This window comes from Rhea pennata, chromosome 8 (assembly GCF_028389875.1).
Source record: "Rhea pennata isolate bPtePen1 chromosome 8, bPtePen1.pri, whole genome shotgun sequence".
In the NCBI taxonomy this organism is placed as follows: domain Eukaryota; kingdom Metazoa; phylum Chordata; class Aves; order Rheiformes; family Rheidae; genus Rhea; species Rhea pennata.
Window position 1 is genome coordinate 11,512,064 of NC_084670.1, and position 17,516 is coordinate 11,529,579.

The 17,516-nt window shown below is 55.9% G+C and overlaps 2 protein-coding genes across 2 annotated transcripts in view; one reads left to right on the forward strand and one right to left on the reverse strand.

Moving 5' to 3' along the window:
- Nucleotides 1–10,510, forward strand: part of ZSWIM5 (zinc finger SWIM-type containing 5) — a 105,819-nt gene extending 95,309 nt beyond the window's left edge. The window contains exons 7-14 of the mRNA XM_062581608.1: nt 958–1,104; nt 2,120–2,257; nt 2,797–3,057; nt 3,614–3,749; nt 5,266–5,423; nt 7,944–8,107; nt 8,454–8,535; nt 9,017–10,510. Coding sequence (XP_062437592.1) covers nt 958–1,104; nt 2,120–2,257; nt 2,797–3,057; nt 3,614–3,749; nt 5,266–5,423; nt 7,944–8,107; nt 8,454–8,535; nt 9,017–9,879 — 1,949 coding nt within the window. The 3' untranslated portion in view covers nt 9,880–10,510. The remainder of the gene's footprint in view (nt 1–957; nt 1,105–2,119; nt 2,258–2,796; nt 3,058–3,613; nt 3,750–5,265; nt 5,424–7,943; nt 8,108–8,453; nt 8,536–9,016) is intronic.
- A 2,434-nt stretch (nt 10,511–12,944) lies between these two features.
- Nucleotides 12,945–17,408, reverse strand: UROD (uroporphyrinogen decarboxylase). Its single transcript, XM_062581611.1, is given in 11 exon segments — nt 12,945–13,220; nt 13,462–13,528; nt 13,795–13,895; nt 14,331–14,468; nt 14,618–14,779; nt 15,038–15,235; nt 15,331–15,393; nt 15,731–15,810; nt 15,902–16,014; nt 17,307–17,333; nt 17,335–17,408. Coding segments are annotated over 11 exon segments (1,173 nt in total). The 5' UTR covers nt 17,394–17,408; the 3' UTR covers nt 12,945–13,055.
- Nucleotides 17,409–17,516: the final 108 nt, after the last annotated feature.

Sequence of the window (17,516 nt, forward strand, 5' to 3'; positions counted from 1 at the left end):
GACTTTTGGAACATGGAAACCCCATTTGTGGAGGTGGTTGTCTGCATTTCCAAAGCTCTCTGATCTCTTCCAGGAATAGAAATGATCCTTTCCCATAACTTTAGATCTTCTGTGTTTGTCTTCCCCACCTCCCCAAAACCGCCTGGTTAGGACATTTGCAAGAAAATGGGATTTTTGCCGTTTGTTACGCAGCATGTCATGTCATCTGCTCCTGCTAATTTCTCAGTCAGTCATAATCCTCTCCACAGTTGCTTGTGATTTCAGGTGAGCAACAAGCAGCAGGAGCAGATGAATTTCTAAGCAACTGTGAGTCTTGGGGGGGGGGTTCACGCAACTGTTCCTAATAATAAAACACCAAGTAGGAGAACTGCAGAAGAGATACAGTTTCTGCAGAACTTGCTCCATGGAGGCATCAAGGAAGCAGTTCAGAATGTCATCCCGAATCTGCCAGTTCCCTCAGGACAGTGCAGAAGGCACACTGCCTTGCCCCATATATCTCCTGTATAACGAGAGCAGAGTTGTTGGAGGACATGGAGAGAGGTGGTTGGATGAGTACCAATGAAAGAGACCATAAAATGGGCAGATTTTAGAAGCGATGAGAGGCATAGTTATAACAGCTTGTGTTTGGAGCTGTAGTGTTAGAGCAGTGGCACACTGAAAATGCTTCCAATAGACTAGATAAGGTTTGCAAAGGTCAGAGTTTAGGTACTGCAATGGCTGCTGCAAGTTGAACATGATGGGAGTCCCATTAGTATTCCTGGAAGACATCCCTGCAATGAGTAGTAAGAGTTGAATGACTTTAAACAGGAGCAGGAATTTAGATGGGGCATAGGGAAGATAATAGAACAAGATGCCCAGAAACCTGATGCTGTCAGGTTCTTTCCCTCATCAGTAACATCCCAGGGGTTTCTGTGCTTCTCTGTCTCAGCTATGTTTGTGTTTGACCTTGCCTTGCAGAGCACGTCCCGACAGCCTGTGCTCGGGTGGATGCCCTGCGCTCCCATGGGTATCCTAGGGAAGCTCTCCGACTGACTGTTGCCATAATCAACACCCTGCGACTGCAGCAGCAAAGGCAGCTGGAAATATATAAGCATCAGAAGAAAGGTATGGCCAGGGCTATCGCAGGATCCCGCCGGGTCTGGCTGGTGGTTTCACAGTTGCTTGAGAAGGTCCTCTCCACCCTGGCCAGCAGTGCTGCCCCAGAGCAGCAAAGGTTTATATGGGCAATGCTGTAGGAGACTGCTTGAACCCTAGAAGGACAAACTGATGCATGTGATTGAGCCAAACTGCTCTGGCACCCCGTTGTTCAGGACAGAGAGGAGCCCAGTAACACATGAGGTCTCTGGCTGCTTGAGAAGGGCTGTTTGTGTTCCCACTGTTGCCATGTGTGCTTGTGTGTGAGGGTTGTGCAGGTGATTGCAGGTGGCGCCTGCATTAAAGAGAAGCTGCTTGTCAGCTGCAGTAACTGGCTGCATGTGCTACCTTGACTTTGCAGTTGCAGAGTAAAATGCACCAGGAGTCAAGAGCAGCATTTTTCATTTTGCAGTCACAGTTGGCAGAGACCTGGGATCAGCTACTATAATATAGCTGATGGGGGGGGGGTGGCTCCTCAGGGCTCAGCCAGCTGGAGGTCATCAAAAGATGGAGCTTTTAAAACTCACTGAGGGTCTTTGTTCCCTCCAGAGAGATTTCTGCTTGTGCTTCTGAAACATATCCAGGCTGCCATTGCGAATGAGTCCATAAGGTGCAGGTCTTACTTTACAGTCTCTGTCTTGGGCTCTGCAATGTGTTCACCATTTCTCTTCTTCTTCTTGTGTTCACCTGGAGCAAAGAACAAGCAGCTGCATCTTCTGTGGCCCTTGACCAGATTCCAACCAGCTTAAGGATACCTCTTTTGTTGGGTGCCTGCTCCTTCTCCTGCCTGCAGCAGCCTGCATGGCAGCTGAACTGCTTGTCATCCTCTCCAACTAATGTGCCAGAGTTGGCCCCTAGTCTCTGGAGGTCCCCTTGTCCTAAGCCACTGGGGTAAAGAAAGACCTGTGGTCTCAGAGACCTTTCTGAGTGCAGAAACTGTCTTTAAATTCCTCGTGTGTAATTTTGTTTTGTTTCTTTTCTGCAGAGCTGTTGCAACGAGGGGCAACAACCATCACTAACTTGGAGGGCTGGGTAGGCCACCCTCTGAACCCCATCGGCTGCCTCTTTCTCACACTGACTGAAGCCTGTAGATTAGAAGAGGAAAATTGCCTTGAAATATCAGGTATTGAGGCTCCTCCTCACTCTCTTCCGGTGAGGCTTCCTCACTCTCAGGCTCCAGCTGAAATGTGCCCAGCAGGCAGCTCCTGGGTGTAGCTCTTGGGCTCAGGACTCCTGGGCTCCAGATCTCCCCTCCTTCCCTCTTTGCCGGAGCAGCCAGGACAATGCTGCAGTGCAGAGGGAGGGAGATGGTGCCTTGGGTTTGACTGGCCCCAGGGTTTGCAGCCAGAGCAGCATAGCTGTGTAGCAGAGTTGGGCCAGGTCTTGCCAGCCCACAGGAAAGTTCTGTTGTCCTTTGACACTTGGCTGAGATCACTCTTGGCTCAGGTCTCCCTGGTCGTCTGGTAAGAGCAAGAAAGAAGTTGAAGCCCCAGAGCTTTGCCCAGGAGCTTTATCCATCAGTCAGGATATCCCTTTATTCCTGGCAGGCAGCAAGGGAAGCATGGCTCTTGCTTTTGAAATTCAGAGGTTTTGCTCTCTGCCATGGATCTTCCACCTGGGAAGGCTGCTCTAACCCTGCAGCATCTCTCCCCCTTCTTCCAGACACAGGGGACTCCAAACCCCCGGTGTACCAACACGTGCCCGTGGCTACTGGCAGTCAAGACGGCGCCGAGTCCTACCTGTCCCTGGCCTTAGAGGTGGCACTGATGGGCATGGGTCAGCAGAGGGTGATGCCTGAAGGCCTCTATGCCCAGGACAAGGTGTGTCGCAACGAGGAGCAGATCATAGCTCGGCTGCAGGACCTGGAGCTGGACCCGCTGCTGGTGCAGACCCTGCGGAAGCAGTGCATCCTGCTACTGGAAGGTGGGGGCTTGGCATTAGAGGTGGCCGGGTGAAGGGAGTTACACTGGCGGGGTTCGTCCATGCGCAGGGCCAGCCCTCGGGGAGGGTGTTAAAGGGGATGCTCGCAGTGGTGATTTGAGGGAAACTGCTGTTTCTCTTGACCACTAGCATGCGTCTAGCTGGCTCCTGTGTCTCAGTTGGGTGTTGCAACATCTCCAGGGTGCTTTTTCCAGTGTTTATGGCTCTCTGACCTGATCCTGGCTTCATCCTCTGTGCACACCGTGCTGAGTCAGTAGGATGGCTGTTCTGCCGCAGTGCCACGATCTGGCAAAGCAAGGGTTTGCTGATGTCTGTGGAGCAAGACTGCATCAAAGGTGTTATGGAGAAGGCTGCAAAGCACATGACCTGAGCTTCAGAAGAATTTTGACCTGAAAGGTTTTTTACAAAATAAATGAGCAGCCGTTTGCCCTGGATCTGACCTTACTAATGCACCAGGGAGCTGTCGATCAGATCTGGGGTGCTAACCCCAGAGAAGTTCTTGCTTTGCTGATGGCTGACAGGCTCTCCTTCTGCCTAGGTGGTCCCTTCAGCGGCTTGGGAGAAGTGATCCACCGTGAGAGTGTCCCCATGCATACCTTTGCCAAATACCTGTTCTCCGCCCTGCTGCCCCATGATGCAGATCTAGCATACAAGCTGGCTTTGCGGGCCATGAGGTTGGTGCATGTTTTATTCTGTCTCTGCCCACTGTTTTTTCTTTCTGCTCTGCTCCACTGGGAAGCCGTAACTCTTTGCAACCTCAGAGCAAGGATGGGAGCAGAAGTAGGACTAGGACTTGGGATCCTGCACTGCACGTCCTGGTGCCAGGCAGCAGTGTGCCTGCTCTGTTTGGGTGACTTCTGATTTTCAAGCCCCAAATTTTCAATTCCAAAAGCGTTTGCCCAGGATGACTGATGTGTGCTGGTCACACTGAGCCTTGCCATGCTGCTGTGTGTGTTTTGGCAGCGAGTCCAGCCCTCTGCCCAGCCCTTTGCACTAGCTCACTTGAGGTTGGACCACCATCTACCTGTCCTGGTGACAGGTGTCTTCTGCCAGTGCAGGTCCCAGGTATGCGCTGTCCTGTCATCTGCCTTCTGTTTGCAAAGCCTAGGGGCCCTGCAGCACCCCTGCCCACAGGAAGGGTTGTTATCCTGCTGGGCAGGTGAAGCAGCGTAGATGGGCAGATAATTTGCCCCAAGCTCCAGGATATTGCAGAGTTGGGTGGAGAGCGCAGCCTCGATCTGTGTCTGTTAAAGCCCGGCTCCATCCGTGGGAAAAAGAGGGGAGTCAGTCCTGGTTTCCCTCAGCTCTACCTGTGGGGACTGGGCTGATGCTGAGAGCTGCCCCATCTCCCTCCCTGGCGTGTGACATGCTTGGACATACCTGTCTACTGCAATTTTGGCAGGGGCTGGATAGGCTCATCAGGGTCTCTGATCTGGGTGGCAAGGTTGGGTCTTTGCTCTCGTGTGGGTGCCCCAAGCCTGCAAGGAGGGAAAGCAGAGACTAGCTGACCCTCAGTGACCAGGGAGACAATTTCCCTTCTGCAGGCCTTGGCTGGCTTTCAAGCTGGTGACACTAACACCAACTCATGTCAGGAAACAGGGGTGTTAAAGAGTTAACATGGTTGTATCACTGTGGCTAGCAAAATGAGACCTCCACTCCCCTTTCTGAGGCTTCCTTTTCCCCTGAATTTTTCAGGCTTTTGCATATCACCCTTTTCCCCTGAGTTTTTCAGGCTCATGCATATCACTACACCAGCAGGTAACCTAAAACTGCTGCAGAGGCCCTGGGGAAATGTGCTGCTGTTTCTGATCATAACCGGACATTTTAAGAAGAGCCAGATGATAAAGTCAGGAGTTCTGCTGCATGCTTTGACATAAAAGGAGCACAGAGGGAGGAGGGCTTTTTTCTTTTTTTCTTTCTTTCTTTTTTCTTTTTTTTTTTCCCTGAGGTTTGTGTTTTTCCTTGCAAGTTTATAAATCACTTCACGGATCATTCTCTCCCTTTCAAGTATGTCTGACCTTGATCCCTGTGCCCATGTGTTGTGCACACAGCCTGGGGAGCCCCCACACGTGCACAGCAGCAGGACACTTTCAAAGGTATCGCCACGGGCAGCTGCCTGCGAGCAGCCCCTTCCCCACCTTGCCAGTGCCGCAGGGGCTCTGATATTGCCTTCTACCACTGTCCTTTTAGGCTGCCTGTGCTGGAGACCACGGCACCGTCGGGTGACGTGACGCACCCTCACCACCTGGTCTCGGTGGTCCCCAGCAGATACCCGCGCTGGTTCACCCTGGGGCACCTGGAGTCGCAGCAGTGCGAGCTGGCCTCTACCATGCTCACAGCAGCCAAAGGTTGGTGCAGGCCAGCGCTGGAGGAGCTGGGGGGAGAGAGGGAGGGGGGCAGGGAGGTCTGGGGGAGTTGGCCACACTGCAGGTTTGCGCCATGGTTTAGTTTGCAGTTGGCTGGTTGGTTTTGTCCTGCCCCACAGTAATCTTTTGCTCAAGCTGCAGAAGGGAGAAGACTCCCTGGCTCAGCACACTGCGGGTGGCTTTCGGCAGGGCTGTCAATAGGAAACGGATGTGTTGTGCGAGACACCAGGATCCCAGCTGCAGGCAGCTCGTAAAATACCTCCTCACTGGTCTCTTGGGCCTCTTCATTTCCTGCCCAGGCACAACAATGGAGACTAGCAGAAGCTTTTCATTAAACTTCCATTTGTCCAGAAACCATCCCCACCATCTTCTGGCAGCAAACCTGCCAGGCTGGCGAACACTTTGTGCCCAGCACGGGCTGGTGAGCTGAGCGCTTATGGCTGGCTCACCATCCAGCACAGCATCCGTGGGTGCTTCCAGAAAGCTCCAGCCTTCTTGGCTTTGCAGCAACTGTTCACTTCTTCCTGCCCTCCTTCACCTTGCTGCTTTTCCAGTGCTAGCTGCGTCCTGTCCCCAAATCACAGTGACCTGATGGAGAGCTGGTGCCTGGTCAGAAGTGGTTTATCCTTAGTTTCTTCTCCCTGCCAGCCCTTTATGGGGGTGAGTTTTATGCTGGCGGTATAGGGCCATTGGATTAAATTTGTTTTTTTACCGACAGAGCCGTTCCCTGGGTGTTCCCTCAACTGCAGCATGGCCCTGTGCGATCCCGTGTCCTCACAACGTTTCTCACCCACGCCCCTGTTAGCCATTTTAGGGAGACTTGGAATTTGGTGATGGTGTAAACAGCTGCTGTGCATGGCAGGAGGTATTTTTAGCTATTAGTCATCCGAGCTGTCTGTGTGCACCCAGGTGCAGCTCTAGGTTTGCTGAATTGCTGTGCATTTTTTGGTTTTCTTTACATGAGGTTAAGCTGCTCAGTTTACGACTGTGGGAGTAAAGCTCTGTCTCAGATGTCTCGGGTCCAGTAAAGCAGCAAATCCGGGTAGTCCTGGCCAGGCCTTTGCAGTGGGAAGGGATTACTGCATGAAACAGTATGTGTGCAGCAAACAGCTTTTTTTTTCTTGTTTTTTTTTCTTTTTCTTTTCTCTCTTTTTTTTTTTTTTTTTTTTTTTTGGCGTTGCTAAACAAAGACTGACCTTTCCCCAGCCATTTAGCACTGGGCATATCCCCAAAGCTGTACTTTGCTGGGAGAAGTCTGTTTTACAGCCATCAAACTTGAGCCCAAGGTAGATGGAATAAACCAGAGGTCAGAGCTCTTGGGAACATGGTTGACCGGAGACATCTGCCCTGGGACTAGCGAAGGAGCAGGCCGGAGGTCAGTCCGGGTCTCAGTTTTCTCTGTTTGCAGCTGGAGGGCAATGCGAGGTGGCTGTGTTTGGCTGCACAGTGCAGGCAGTTGGTCTAGTGCCAAGACTGCCCGTGTGGCTCTAAGTGAGGGAATGATTTGGGCTCCAGTCAATGTGGCTGTTTGAAGCCTGCCTGGAAAAGTAGCAAGAGCAGGGAAAATGCTGAATTGCATTGCCACTCTTCCTAGCTCAGTGCCATGCCTGAGGAAGGAGATGCTGCTACATAGCAGAGTGCATAAGGGCGGTGCTAGGCCCCAGATTTTGCAGCTTGGGCTGAAAGTGATGGCCAGAATGAACGGAGGAGGTTCAAGCTGTTTCTCCCCAGCTGGAAATCCAGCATTGTTGCCGTTTTTCTAAGGACGCAGAGTGCGGATGCTTATACTGTCTTGCTACGTGGTTGTAGGGATCAGAAGTGTTGTGGCAAAAAACTGTAGGTGGTTTCTGGCGAGAACATTGGGCAGCAAGGTGGTTTCCTGCAGGGTATCGTGGTGCTACAGCTGGCACAGGCATGAAAAGGCAGCATGTCCCATGTGATACAGCAGAGCGAGGTGCTACTGTGGGGCTGAGCTGCTGTGGGGGCAGAATGGGGTTCCTGTTTGGTGCTAATGTATAGGAAAGTGTCTGGTGTCATTTGGGGTTTTTTAACCTCTTGGTGGGTCTATCCTCACTTTGAGTGAGGATGGATGCTGCTTCATCAGTGAGGATGGATGTTGCTTCATAGGCTGTGTTGCCTTGGAGGACTCACGGAGGTGAGACCAGAGCAGGTCGTGGAGGCCTGTTGCCTGAGCTGCTCCTCGTTCCTCCAAGAGGAGGCTCGCGTTGGCACTTCGTTAGCAGATGTACTAATCTCTTGGCCATAGGACTGTCCTGCAGGGACAAAAAGGGACACACACCCTGTTTTGCTGTCAGACTGCAGGGCCTGATGCTGCATGCCTGTGCATCCCTCCGCATGTGTGGCTGGAGATGCCTCCCTTGCTGCAGAGACGCAGGCTGACCTTGCAGAAGGGCTGGTTTGTCATATGGTGCAAGCAGGGGATGGGGTCCAGGGGTGAGGGGGAGGCAGACTGAGTCATCTTACTGTCCTTGTGTACACCAGGGGACATGCTGCGCTTACGCACGGTACTGGAGGCCATCCAGAAGAACATCCACTCTTCCTCCTTGATCTTCAAGCTGGCCCAGGATGCATTCAAGATTGCCACACCAGCTGACAGCAACTCAGATACGACACTGCTCAACGTGGCGCTGGAGCTGGGGCTCCAGGTATGGGAACGTGACAGGGATGCCTGTAGTCCTTCTGCCCCACTGGTTGTGGGAACAGCCCTGGGGCAGGGGGGAGAGGGCTCTTCCACTGAGCAGGTGGTCCACCAGGTCACCTAGGACTTGCATGGAAGGAGTAAACTCATTGTTGCATGGCCTTGAGCGGGGCAGCTCAGCCTCAGGAACAGCCCTGTGCCTGCTGCAGTTTAGGTTGAGGCGAGGCAACACCTAAAAACGTTGGCAGGGAGCTGAGAGCCAGCAAGGCTGTGGGGATCTTTAGAACACTGTGGTCTCGGGTGACCTTGGGTGGTCCAATGGGGTGGCTGGTCACCCTGGGTTTGCCTTGTAGGTGATGCGCATGACTCTGTCCACCCTCAACTGGCGGCGGCGGGAGATGGTGAGGTGGCTGGTGACATGTGCGACAGAAGTGGGTGAGTACCCTGTCACCTTGCTCTGCCAGGGGGAAGCTGGCCTGCATGTGGTGGGAGCAAGGTGGGCATGGAGACTCCAGGACCTGTTCATAGCCTTAGGCCAGGGAGTTGGAGGTCTCCTGGGTCTCCCCTGTCTTTCTTCTAGAGGAACTCAGGGCATCCCCAGAGTATCAGCTGGCAGGAATGGGGCCATAGTGAAGAGTGGATTTGGGACTGGGACAGATCCCTCCATGGCCCTTCCATGGACCATGCTGGAGGTGTTTTTAGTACCCTGTGGCACGGGTGTGCAGGGTGGCATCCCAGTGTGCCCCCCTCTAGACTTGTTCCTGTTGTAGCAGAGGCTACAGCTCCAGCACTGCTCTGGACTCACTTTTCCTTGGCTGAGGGTCCAGGGTGGGTCAGGATGTCAGGACATGCAAGAGGAGCCCCATAATACACGCTGGACTCCGGGGCTCTGCCATGACCCCTGTATCTCTTGCAGGAGTGAGGGCCCTGGTGAGCATCCTGCAGAGCTGGTACTCGCTCTTCACCCCTACGGAAGCCACCAGCATTGTGGCTGCCACAGTGATGTCCCACAACACCATCCTGCGCCTGAGCCTGGACTACCCACAGCGGGAGGAGCTGGCCAGCTGTGCCCGCACCTTGGCACTGCAGTGCGCCATGAAGGACCCCCAGAACTGCGCTCTGTCTGCCCTGACGCTCTGTGAGAAGGACCACATAGCCTTTGAGACTGCCTACCAGATTGTCATTGACGCTGCCTCCACTGGCATGACCTACACCCAGCTCTTCACAATTGCCCGCTATATGGAGCACCGGGGCTACCCGCTCCGGGCATTCAAACTGGCCTCGCTGGCTATGACTCATCTCAACCTAGCCTACAACCAGGACACGCACCCGGCCATCAATGATGTGCTCTGGGCTTGTGCCTTGAGCCACTCTCTGGGCAAAAATGAGCTGGCAGCCATCATCCCGCTGGTGGTGAAGAGCGTGCACTGCGCCACAGTGCTCTCGGACATCCTTCGCCGCTGCACAATGACGGCCCCAGGCCTGGCCGGCATCCCCGGCCGCAGGAACTCGGGGAAGCTGATGTCGACCGACAAAGCGCCCTTGCGGCAGCTGCTGGACGCGACGATAAGCGCCTACATCAACACCACACACTCCCGGCTCACCCACATCAGCCCACGGCACTATGGGGAGTTCATCGAGTTCCTCAGCAAGGCCAGGGAGACCTTCCTCCTGGCACAGGATGGGCACATACAGTTTGCCCAGTTCATTGACAATCTCAAACAAATCTACAAAGGCAAGAAAAAACTGATGCTGCTGGTGCGAGAACGGTTTGGGTGAGCCCCGGCTGCTGCCACTGTCACTGGCAGAGTCTGGCCGCGGCACAGGGACACAAGAAAGAAGAAGGAACGAAAGTGGAGAACACCTTCCCCCAGTCGGCAGAGGCTGCTCTGTTCTGTTCTTCTGTTTTTTATTTTCTTTCTTTTTTTTTTTCTTTCTTGGATTTAACCATTTCATACACTGAGAAGATCCAGAGATTCTTTGGGCACAAACCAAAAGGCAACCACGGGAAAGGATGGTTTGCTCAGCCCTTGCCCTCCTTTGCCAATACCAAAAGCTAACCTGGAAATCTAATACCTCCTTCCTGAAGGAAGCGGTCGCTGGAGGGATCCGAAGGTTGCAAAGTAAAAAAATCTTAAAAATTACGTGGAGGAAAAAAAAAGGAAAGAAAGAGCGAGCAAAGAAACCTGCAACACTAGAACCTCATGCGTCACCAAAAGCGATGGCTTTGCAGAGTGCTTCTCCTGCCCGCCCGAGACATGCAAACTCCTCTATTTGTGAAGATACTTCAATAAAAACAAATTAAAGTAACTGTTCTCAGGGATTGCTTACTAAAAGTAACACAAAAAAGCATTTATGATACTGTAAATACTATAGTATATGTGTCAATTATTAAATTGTAAAGTTATAATTATTTATAATTCTGTCTTTTATTTGGGGGATACTTGAAATTGTCGTGGGCTGGGGCGATTATTTTTATTATTGCTATTATTATTATTATTAACTATTATTTAAAAAACCATCAAAACCGCAAACAAAGAGGAGAAGGCACGCGAACATTTCTCAGGTTTCAGCATTGTCAGCAGCGAGAAGGGTGTGGGGGGAGGCGAACGTCCGCTTGACTCGCAGCCCTGGGACGGACGGGCAGACAGACGGACAGAGGAGCGGCAGCCCAGCGCTTGAGGACAGCAAAGGAATGGACTTGGGCAGCGCTTGCTCGGACACGCACGGACGCTGGCCTCGCAGTGGGCCCTTCGCCTCCAGTGGGCCGGACCGAGCGGTGAAGGATGGCGCGGCGGGCGCGGGAGCAGCGCGAGCCCACCTTGTACATAGCCCGGTTTTTAGCCTTCTCTCCGTGGGCGCCATGTGTGAGTGTGCGAGGTGCGTGGGAGCGCGTGCTCGAGGGGTGCCTTTCTTAGGGGGAGGGAAAGGGGGGCAGGGGCAGCAATGCAGCCTCTTTGGGGCATTTTTACTTTCCTCTCCAAGCTGTGGCCAACATGGGGATACGCGTGCAGCGGGTGCCCGGCTCCTTGCCGGCTTCACGGCGAGCAGCTGGGCCGAGCCCTTGCCTGGCTGGAGGGTGAGCCCTGTGCAGGGATGGACTCTCTATTTGGTCCTGGGCCATTGGCTTTTAGGTTTTGTTTCATTTTTTTTTTCTGAAGGGTTGGGAGGGCTGGGGAGGCCGGGGCCAGTCTGGACAGTGACTTGTAGTTAGAGAACACGGGCTAGTTATCTACTGTCTGGTTTGACTTTTATTTTTTTTGGAAAGCGACTTGTGTCCACGCTCCGGCCAGGAAACCAATTGTACTCAGTATCTGTCGCCACCAAAATAGCATTCTGCAACCAGTCTGTTTCTCTCCTTTTCTTTTTTTTTTTTTTTTGTTTGTGTGTGCGTGCGTGTATGTGTGTGCGTGTGACCTCTTCATCTGATGTTTAATAATAAAAGGGATGAACATTACCATACGTATCTCTACTGCCTTTATCTGAAGCTGGAGGGGTTTCCACGTGTGCGGTGCAGCACGGGCAGCACACACGATCCAAGGAGGGCAGGCACCACAGGGGACGAGGTGAGGCTGCTCTCCAAGGTGTCCTGGCTCGTCCAGAGCACCTGGCTCACTTGCCTTGCAGAGGGGCAGAGAGCAGTGAGACACCCGGGTCACCCTACGTTGCGATTCCCAGTGTCAGTGAGTCCTAGCCCAACCTGGGGCAAGGACGGCCCTGGCCATGCCGACTGGAGCAGCATCTGAGCAAGCAGTGGCCTCATCTTGATCGATCCTACAGCCAGCTTTGACCGCAGTGAGTGGGCTGTGGTGTGGGGGGGGGGTGTGGGGGGGGTGGCACAGTGTCACATCTCAGGGCTTCTGGGTGCTACTGGCATCCCAGGGTGCTCACTCTGGGGCTTGCTGAGCCCCAAGCAGAATTAGGTTCCCTGAGGAGGGGATGGTTTTGTTGGGGGATTTCAAGGTCTTGGTCCCAAAGAAAGTCTGGGCAGGAAGCTGGGGAGGGTGATTGTTATGCTAGGGCCATGCTAGCTGCACCCCCCCCCCCTCGCCCCCCACCTCCATCCCAGCCTGCAGGCCTTTGTGCAGAGGACTCTATCACATGGCCAATAAGCGCGAGCTGGCTGTCCCCAAGGTGAGTCCCACTGGGTCTGCTACCAGAACGAGGAGGCCCCGGCACTGCTGGGTCAGTGTTGCACTGCCTGAGGGGAGGTTGTAGAAAGGCAGAGCCACAGCAGAGCCAATGCCAAACAGCCACCAAGAGCTTTGGCAGTGGTCATGCTGAGCCTGCAGCAAAAGTGGGATGTGATCCCCAAGCTCCTAAGGCCCAGGCTCCCACCATCCTATGATACTCCTCTCCCTTTGCTGGCCTATCCAAGCACCTAGACGTGGGAGTTGGTCCTGGCCAGGGCCTGGCAGTCACTCCCCATGCCTCAAAGCTGCCAAAACCCTGCTTCACTAGCTGGCTGACCACCACAACCACTCCCAGGACAAGAGGAGAGGCCAGGGGATGGCCATGTCCTTCCTTTGGCCAAGCAACCACTGCAATTCCTTCTCCAGCACCTGAGGGGGATGGCTAGACCCAGGCTGGGCCTTGGTGCCAGGCCCTCAGGGCTGTTAGAGATCCTAAGAAAATGCTTTACAGGTTGGGGTTCCCTGGAGTTCCCCATGTGCCTTATCCCAATGGCAGGACTGAGATAGGCCCAGGATAGGCCCTAGGACAGCCCAGGGCTCAGGGACTCCCTGTCATCCTCACACACCACCACTGGGCTGGCAGCAAAGCCCATCTCCTCTGCCACCAAACAATTCCCCATCCCCACCCCAGCCAGAGCCACACGGCTGCCATAGAGAGGTGCTGGTTTAATGCTATATCCCAACCTGGAATGAGCCCTGCAACCATGCAGCAGTCGGGCTGGCCGTGCTTCAGCCACTGTCCTGTCCCCTGAGCCCCAAGGCTCAGCTGCGCTTGTTCATGTGGCGGGAGTGAGCGTGCACGGCCTCCACGAAGGCACCCACGTGCTCGGGGCTCATATCAGGGTAAAGGCCGTGGCCCAGGTTGGCGATGTAGCGTTGGGTCCCAAAACCCTCCAGCATCTTCTTCACCAGCTCCCCAATCTTCTCCTGCAGGCATGGTGGGAAACCACTTGTCAGCCCCATCCAGCCTGGGGTATCCAGTTTCCCACTCGTCCCCATCCAGCCTGGGATACTTGGATCCCCATGCCAAAGGGTAGGGCACACACAGTAGCACAGGCTTAGTCCTGCTGGGGACAGGAGCCAATTTTCCAGGTGGGGAAACTGAACCAAGGAGGCTTTTAACCCAGGCCAAAACTAGCCCCTGTTGCTGGCCACAGCCATCGCTTACCTTGGGCGCATAGAGGGCACACGGGTCCAGGTTCCCTTGCAGGGTGACGTCTTTGCCTATCTGCGCACTGGAGTGGAGAGGAAGCAGGTGAGCAGATGCATGTGGCTCAGAGAGCAGGGGCAGCTGGGTGCTACTCCAGCCCCTACTACAGGGCACTTGGGACACCTCAGTGCAGCCCCTGGTTGCTGTTAGCTCCATGTAGTGCTAGAGCCGGGCTCTCTCCACCCCAGGCCAGAAATTCCCAGGCCTGTGATGGCTCAAGGCAGAGGAAGGGGCTGGGACACTCATCCTGAGGTGCGGCATGGGCATATGAGTGCTGTGCCAGATTCCTACCGAGCTTCCTGTGGCCGTATAGTCCAGTCAAGACCGATCACCTCGTAACCAGCACAGGCCAGGTCCCCCAACGCGTAGTGTGCGTCCTTCGCGAAAACAATCTGGGGAGAGAGGAGACGAGCAGTGACTCTGCTCCGGGCCAGGCCCCTCTCCATGAGCTGGAACAATGGGGGACAGTGCGGAGGATACAAGCGGTACCAGGAGCTGCAAGGAGGGATGTTGTCATGCTCCTGCTCCCGTAGCAGGTTGGGGGAGCAATGCCTGTACAGGTGGCACATGCCCAGTGCAGAGCACCCATGTTGGGCTGGTGAGGGCTGAGTGAAGACACCAACTCTGGAGCTAGGAGGGTAGCTCAGGGTCCTGCTCAAGGGTGGGCAGGACCCTGCAGCAAGGAGTTCCCAGACACCATCTGCACTGATTTCTTGCCTGTTCTTACACCCCTTCCTACTGCTAGGGCAAGGAGCTGGCCATGCTACTCCTCCTCCTCCTCACAAGCCCCCAGGCAACAGGACTACCCCAGGCAGCCCTGGACTCACCATGGGCACTAGAGGTAGTGCCTCAGCCTTCAGCTTGCTCTTCACGCCACGGGCGATGTCTTGGATGTAGGGTAGGGCAAAGTCCTGGAATTGCTCTGGGCCCAGGTGCCCCGCGTGTGATTCAAACAGTTGAAGCGCCTGTCAGAGATGTGGGGCTGGGAGAACCAAGGGCACCATGCACCCCAGTCCTTCCTCCTTCTCCTCCTCCCAGCTGCTGGACCTCCTCCCAGCCCCACTCTTTGTCCCTAGTCTCTGACCTCCTGCCTGGACTCAGCCCTGGGACACACCTGTGCTCCAGCAGCCACCTGCCCCACTAAGTAGTCGGTGATGACATCTGTCAGCAGCCGCAGCAGTCGGTGGCTTGCATCAGGATGATGATAGAGCCATCTCTTGGCCTTTGCCATTGTAGTGGAGCCACCACCTTCAATCATATAGGACATGAGCGTCCACTGCAAGAAGCAGAGGAGAAGACAAAGAGAGAGATGAAAGATGTGAGGCATCAGCCATGGGATCAGTGCTGAAGGCAGGGCTTGTGAGTGCCCTAGGACTTGAGGCTCATCTGCTCCTACATCAAAAATCACCCTGCTTTACACAGGATAAATTACACTACTGAAGCCAATCCTGCCAGAAGCGGGCAGCTCTAGGGGAAGAGCCCAGAGGAAGGAGTAGGGAAGACTATGCCCACTTCCCGGAGCCCCATCACTTACAGGTGCCCCAGAGAAGCCAATGAGGGGCACCTTGCCCTCCAGGCTGTGCCGTGTCAGTGTGATGGCCTGAAAGACGTAGTCCAGTTCTGCAGTCACATCCACCTTCTGCCTCAGTTTCAGTAGATCCTCCACTTCCTTCAGGGGCTCCGGGAAAGTGGGTCCTTTGCCAGGTGCCATGACAACATCCATGCCTAGTGCCTGGGGATGGAGGAGAGAGGAAGAAGCAGAAATGGGTAGTTCTGGACCAGCCCCTTTCCTACCCACTGCTTCCCACTACCAGCCACAGCACTCACCTGGGGCACCACCAGAATGTCAGAAAAGATAATAGCAGCATCCAAGGGGAATCGTCTGAGTGGCTGCAGAAGGCAGAGCAGAAGAAGCAGTGTGAGGGACCCAGGTCCCTTCCCCACAGAGGGCTCAGACATGCACACAGCCACCCCGAGCAATGGGGTCCTTGAGGTGTGTCAGAAATCTGCCTGGTTAAAGGTGGTTGTACAGCCCATGCCACCCTGTCCCATCTCAGTGGGTTGCTTGGTGGCTGTTAATCGGTCCCTGAGCTAGGCTTTGGGCTGCAAAATATCCTGGGAGATGCAGCCGCTCAGGGTAAACGGTAGACCTAAGGGACAGGGAGAAAACCTGTCCCAGCCTGGGAGAAGCGAGGGGACACACAGACCTCCCCAAAGGTCTGCTCACCTGAAGCGTCAACTCACAGCACACCTTGGGACTCCGGCACGTGGTAAAGAAATCTTGTGCAGCTCGAGTCTCCCGAAACTCTGCAAGAAACACGCATGAGTGCGACAGGGTGCACATGGGGCAGCACCAGCTCTGTTCTGCTGCCCAAGCAGCACCCGTTCGTTTGCTCACCAGGCAGGTAGCGCCCGGCTTGCCGCATGCACCACACCGGCGTGTACTCTGTCTCCTCGCCACGAGCTGCTCGCAGGAATGTGTCATTCTTCAGCCTGGGGAAGTCCTTGGGGCTAAGCCAGGAAGGAGCAGAGACAGGCTGTCACCAGAGAGAAAAGGGCGCCGCTTCCCCCCGTTGGAGAGGGAGACCACGCAGGCAGGACAGGCTGGGAGGGTGATGACTTGCACAGGGCCAGTAACTTGCCTCTTGCAATGGCATCACTAGCACCAGCTTCTTGCCTCAGTTTCCCAGCAGGACAGGGGGCTACAAGAGACCCCTTAGCGCTGCCAGGGGTGAAGGGCACCTTGGAGAAGGGAGACGGGTGCGTTCCCCTGCTCGTGGCCAGGCAGGCCGGAGGGTGAGCAGAGCCAGGCTGGTCCCCAAGCACCAGACCCCCGCAGGCCTGGGGCTGCGGCACTCGCTGCGCTGTGTGGGGCCCTGCCAGGTCTCCGGGGACCCACCGGGGCGGTGCTGATCCAGGGCACAGCTCCCGGGAGCTCGCCCCAAGGTGGCCCACTCCGGATCCCGAGGACGGGGCCAGCGCAGGAGGCCTCCGGGGGACAGGCGGTGCCTTGCCCAGGGCCCGGCGAGATTAAGTTATCAGCAGCAGCAGTTGCTCCCGCCTGGAGAGACTCGGGGCCAGCAGGACCCCGGGTGGCCGTGGCGTGAGGGGTCCCCGCGCCTATCTCGGCCGCGCAGGCCTGGGCCGGCGGCACGGGGCTGAGCCCCCGCGGGCTCGGTGCAGGTGCCACTATGGAGCGGGCGAGCCCGCGCTTGCGCTACCGCGGCGGCCTCCGCTCCCCGGGCAGCCGGGCGGCCCGGACGCTTCCCAGCGGACTTACGGCGCGGGGTGGCAGACCAGTATCCCCAGTGACCCATCCCGGTGCGGCACCAGTGTCCCCAGTGACTCATCCTAGTGTGGCACCGGTGTCGCCAGGGCCTCACCAGTGCCCCCAGTAACCCATCCCAGGGCCGCACCAGTGTCCCCAGTAACCCATCCCAGTGTGGCACTGGTGTCGCCAGGGCCTCACCAGTGCCCCCAGTAACCCATCCCAGTGAGGCACCAGTGTCCCCAGGGCCTCACCAGTGTCCCCAATAACCCATCCCAGTGCGGCACCAGTGTCCCCAGGGCCTCACCAGTGCCCCCAGTGACCCATCCCAGTGAGGCACCAGTGTCCCCAGGGCCACATCAGTGTCCCCAGTGCAGGGCCCCAGGGCCGCACCAGTGTCTCCAGTCTCGCAGCCACGTCCCCAGTAGTGCACCGGTGCCACACCAGCGTCCCCAGCGCGGGCCCCCCGTGTGGCGATGCGGGCACAGGGGAGGCGGCCGCACGCGATCCTGCCGCCCCGGGCCCAGGTACTCACACGAGCCGCTCGCTGCCCTCCATCCTCCCGCACGCCGCTGCGCAGTCCGCCTCCGCCCGCCCCGCCCCGCCCCGTGGGCGCCGCCATCTTGTCTAGTCCCGCCCCTCCGTACGCGACACGGGCGCCGCCATCTTGCCCTGCCCGTGCCCCGCGGGCGCCGCCATCTTGCCCGGGCAGCGGGCGGGGTTTGCCGTAAACCCGCGAGTAGTG